Genomic DNA, 4,830 nt, shown 5'->3' on the forward strand with positions numbered 1-4,830 from the left:
AGATATTTCTTAATCCTTCTCCGCCTCTGATTTTGATGTTCTCCTCTTTGTAAATTTCTTAGATGTATTTTTTTAGGCGGGATGATCCTCCGACAATTAAGGAGATGAAAGGAGGTTGTGAATTAAAAGTAGTTGAAATTGGTGTGGTGGTGTCTTAGTGAACAATTGGTTGAGTTACTTAGAAGATGCCATCATCGATGGTTACACAATGGAGAACGATCAGATAGGTTAATAGAAACGCTTGCGGCGATGCAAAGCAAAAAATCAGATGAATTCAATATTGAATTTCATGAGAATTAGAAAACATTTTCCACAAACGGCGCCACTATTCCGTCGTAGAAAAGAATATTGGCGGTGTCCTGATAAATGTCGTCATATAAGTGCTCTTTGGTATGGTAGAGTAAGTCTCTAGTAGGTGGAGTAGTGGTTGTACCTGCAAAATTAGCACTCCATCGCCCAAGCCGGTAAGATTACAAATGTGTGACTTACAAGAGTGAATGAATTGTACCTAATTATGGTGCATGATTATGTTTATAAACGAGTGACAATTAAAACCACCTCGTTGAACACACTGTGTAGTATGGAAGACTGTTGGATTGGTTCTAGTCTCTCAAGTCCGTTTAACTACGAGTACAAGGTATTGTCCTTTGAATGAGAAAACTTGTCATGACTTTTTTCTTTAGAAAAGACGTCTCGGTGGATAGAAGTGTATGGCACTAGTATATAAATTAACTAGATTTTTTATTCCCAAGAAAAGTTAGACTATTTTGGCCAACCCGAAAAGGTTGCCTCCTAGTCGAGGCTAAGGGGCACAGTGCAAACTTCGAGTTTTCACAGACAACACAAATATTTCAATTGACCTCAAGTCTACGTATTGTCCGTTTTAGGTGTGAAAACTCGTCATGACTTTGTCTTTTAGAAAAAACTTCTAATTATATGAAAATATATAAGTGTTGCATATAAACAACTCTTAGTCTCGGTTTCCAAACATTATGACACTATTTAGCTCAGCTCAAACCAAATTCCAACTAGCATGATGAGTGTACATAATACTCTCGAGTGGGACTTCTTGGCAAGGGTTTATCTATTCTTCAACTTTAGGTGAAAAAGACTTTATATTGCACTTTCAAATTGACCAATTTTATTGAACCGTTTGGCCAATTCAAAACAATTTTGATAGAAAGATCCAACACTGTCTCATTCTTATCCTCAGTCAATTAGGATTAAAATTTTAATACTATTTATCTAGAGCATCCTAAGAAGAGGCTAAAACAATAATGAATCTATATTTTATAAAATATAAAATATTTAATAATTATCTCATTGATAAATGATGTGGGACTAACCATTGAATCTGAACCTAACAATTTCTATTTTTCTTCCCAAATCAAATTATTATTACTAACCCTTAGATATATGAATCAATTTGGGCAACTTGATTGAGTAAACCTTACCCAAATGGGAATATAACAAGACAATGACAGCTACCTTCAACAAAGACAACTAACAGCCACCTTCAAAAATGACAACCAACATAAAATTTTCATATATCAAGAACCAAATCACCCATCTCCAATTTCATTTTGTGAATCCTAAATCCATAACATAGCACCCTTACCTTAAACCACATGGCAACTTTCTCCAACATAGATACTTTACCAGATGATTGTGTTTCAAAAATTCTATCCTACACATCTCCACCAGACGCATGTAGTTTCTCTATGGTTTCCTCAACTCTTCAATCACCTGCTAACTCTGACACACTCTGGAGAACCTTCTTACCTTCTGATTATGATCACATCCTCTCAAGAATCCTCAATCCTTTAACTCTACAATCTTCTTCATATAAACATCTCTTCTACTCTCTCTCCCAACAACCTCTTCTTCTAGACAAAGGCAACATCGTAAGTACTAGAGTTTATCTTTAATGATTTCAAATTTTTCTAAAGCTAGCAATAGATTTATGATTTATTTTATAACATTATTATGCAGAGTTTTAAATTGGATAAGTGTTCGGGTAAAAAATCATATATATTATCTGCAAGAGAATTGTCAATAACATGGAGCAATGATCCAATGTATTGGAGCTGGAGACCAACGACTGAATCAAGGTAAATAAACTTTTTTATTTTTTTGGTCAAGAGTAAACTAAACTGTTTTGATTTCAAGTTTAATTAATTAAGGTGATCATGTGACTGAATCAAAGTTTTTTTTGGGTGTATGAATACTCTTATTAGGTGGCTAGTTATTATAAGACACGTGTATTATATTAATATTTAACTTGATCTTATTACTAATTTAATGTAATAGTATCTATATAAAATAAGTTTTTATATGAGACACGTTTATTATATTAATGTGCATAACTTTATAAATTTGTCTTTATCTACATTGAAAATTTCACCACTTAAGATCACAATTATATAGTTGAAACTAGGGATAGGGATAAGATACTGAATTTTGTCAATTCTAAAATTTTATCCATCAAAGACATTTGAAGTATAACTTTGACTTGTAATTTATCACATGTAACTTTTAAGAATTTGAGTTTGACATTTTCAAAAATTTGACTGTTATATTAGCTGTTTACAAATTTATTTTATTTGAACATATATAAACAAACAATTAAGATAACTTATGATATATTCCCACCCCTAGTTTAAACAATGAGATCATAATCTAAGATAAAAAAATTAAAAAATACCACGTTAACTTTAATAGATTAGATATTGAAACAATTAATTATTTGAGTTTAATTATATTTTGGTCTCTTGTTTAACAACATTTATAAAATCATTTTATTTTATTTTAAATCACAACAATTTTTTTATCTATTTTCATAATTTTTTAATTAAAAGTCAATGACATAGAAAAGAATTGTTATTATGCTTTTTATCTTTACAATTTTATTAATGTTTTTGGATTTACATTTTATATTTTTTAATAAAAACATTTTTTAAATAATAATTTGTCAATTTTATTAAAGGCTAAATTACAGTTTTTGGTCCCCTATTTTGGTCAATTCACGAAATCAGTCCCCCAATTTATTTTTTAAACAGTTTTGGTCTCTCATGTCCATTTTTGGTCCAAAAAATTTTGATTTTTTCGATTTTTTGTATTCGTGGGATACTTTTTGAACGAGAGAGAACGTAGAGAGTGTTTTCTGGAGAATGAAAGAGATGAACGAACAAGCTGGGAGAAAAAGACGGCGATCAGAGAAGACGATTAAAGGAAGAAAATGTCGTCAATAATTAATATTTCTTATTTCAAGTCAATAAAAGTAGGCTAAGTATTTAAAAAAATAGTAAACAACGGTGTTTTTTTGAATAAAAAATGGACAAGGGGGACCAAAACTGTTTAAAAAATAAATAGAGAGACTGATTTCAAAAGTTGGCCAAAATAAGGGGACAAAAACTATATTTGATTTAAAAGTAATTGTAACATAAAATTTAAATTAGAAAAATATAAGTCAAAACTATTTTGAGACTAGTTCTATGAAATAAAATAAGAAGATTGAAACTATAATTAACTTTATTATTTATTTTTAATATTATTTTGATGAATTAATGATATAATTTATAATAATTAATTAAGATGTTTGATAACATAAATAGATGAAAATAAATAAAATTGATTTTGTTGCCATTCTCCTCCTCCCACTTTCTAAGTGCAATTTCTGTGCTAGGAAGAGACAAAAGTAAAAGGATAAAAACCGGAAAGTGAAGATAAATTTTAATATAAACGTGATAAGGACGGCCAAAAAAGTAGAACAAATCTTATCAAATAAAAGTAGATAGAATAAAAAATATAAAGAAAACGCAAGTGAGATATGTGAAAATCTATGTTCTCTTTTTACCCTAGTTATTATATAGCATAATATAAAAGAAGTTTAATAATTTTGCAGATTTGCTGAGGTGGCAGAGCTAAGAACAATAAGCTGGTTAGAAATTAAAGGCAAAATAAGAACCAAAATTCTAACACCAAACACATCATACGCAGTTTATCTCATCACAAAGGTTTCACATCGTGTGTACGGACTTGATTCTGCTCCGGCTGAGGTATCAGTTTCAGTGGCCAACAAAGTGCAAAATTCTAAGGCATATTTGTATAATAAATTTGAGGATACTCTGTTTGGTGAGAACAGAAGGAAAATGGAAGGAAAGAAAGTGATGATAGAAGATGATAGTTATGAGGGGATTCAAGTTCCATTGAAAAGAGATGATGGATGGATGGAAAATGAATTGGGTGAGTTTTTATCTGGTGATGAAGATGATGATGAAGAGGTTAAGATGAGTGTTATGGAGGTTGGTTATAGATTGAAGGGTGGTCTCATTGTTGAAGGAATTGAAGTTAGACCTAAACATGTTTGACTAAACCAGAGGGTAAAGATATTCTTTTATTTTTTATATAGTTTTTTTGGTACAATAATGGCATGTTTTATTGTCAAGTAATTTTGTGAATAAAATAAATACGAAAAAGAGATGGATAAGAGTAAGGGAAAATAAATAGAGGGTAAGAAATGGAGTGGATCCTTATTCGATGGATAAATGTGTAATTATAATACCTAGTGAATTCTTTGCAAAGTTATATATTATTATTATTGTAATTTTCTTTTTGTATTTTAATAGATCAGTGCATATTAATAAAATTTTATTGAAATAAAAGAGAAAAAATATTCTTTATAAAATTTATCTTTGTTAAGATAAATCATAATGAAAGATTTTATATATATATATATATATATATATATATATATATATATATATATATATATATATATATATATATATGATTAAGATTAAGATTGTTAAACTCATTACAACCATCTTT

General features: G+C 29.4%; 1 protein-coding gene across 1 annotated transcript; it reads left to right on the forward strand.

Moving 5' to 3' along the window:
* Positions 1 to 1,388: 1,388 nt before the first annotated feature.
* Positions 1,389 to 4,606, forward strand: LOC131644063 (F-box protein PP2-B15-like). The gene is made up of 3 exons (XM_058914457.1): positions 1,389 to 1,904; positions 1,993 to 2,111; positions 3,905 to 4,606. Exons 1-3 carry the CDS (start codon positions 1,629 to 1,631, stop codon positions 4,368 to 4,370), a joined length of 861 nt encoding a protein of 286 aa, XP_058770440.1. The 5' UTR covers positions 1,389 to 1,628; the 3' UTR covers positions 4,371 to 4,606.
* The last annotated feature ends 224 nt before the right edge of the window (positions 4,607 to 4,830 follow it).

Source organism: Vicia villosa, linkage group LG1, assembly GCF_029867415.1.
Source record: "Vicia villosa cultivar HV-30 ecotype Madison, WI linkage group LG1, Vvil1.0, whole genome shotgun sequence".
Taxonomy (NCBI): Eukaryota; Viridiplantae; Streptophyta; class Magnoliopsida; order Fabales; family Fabaceae; genus Vicia; species Vicia villosa.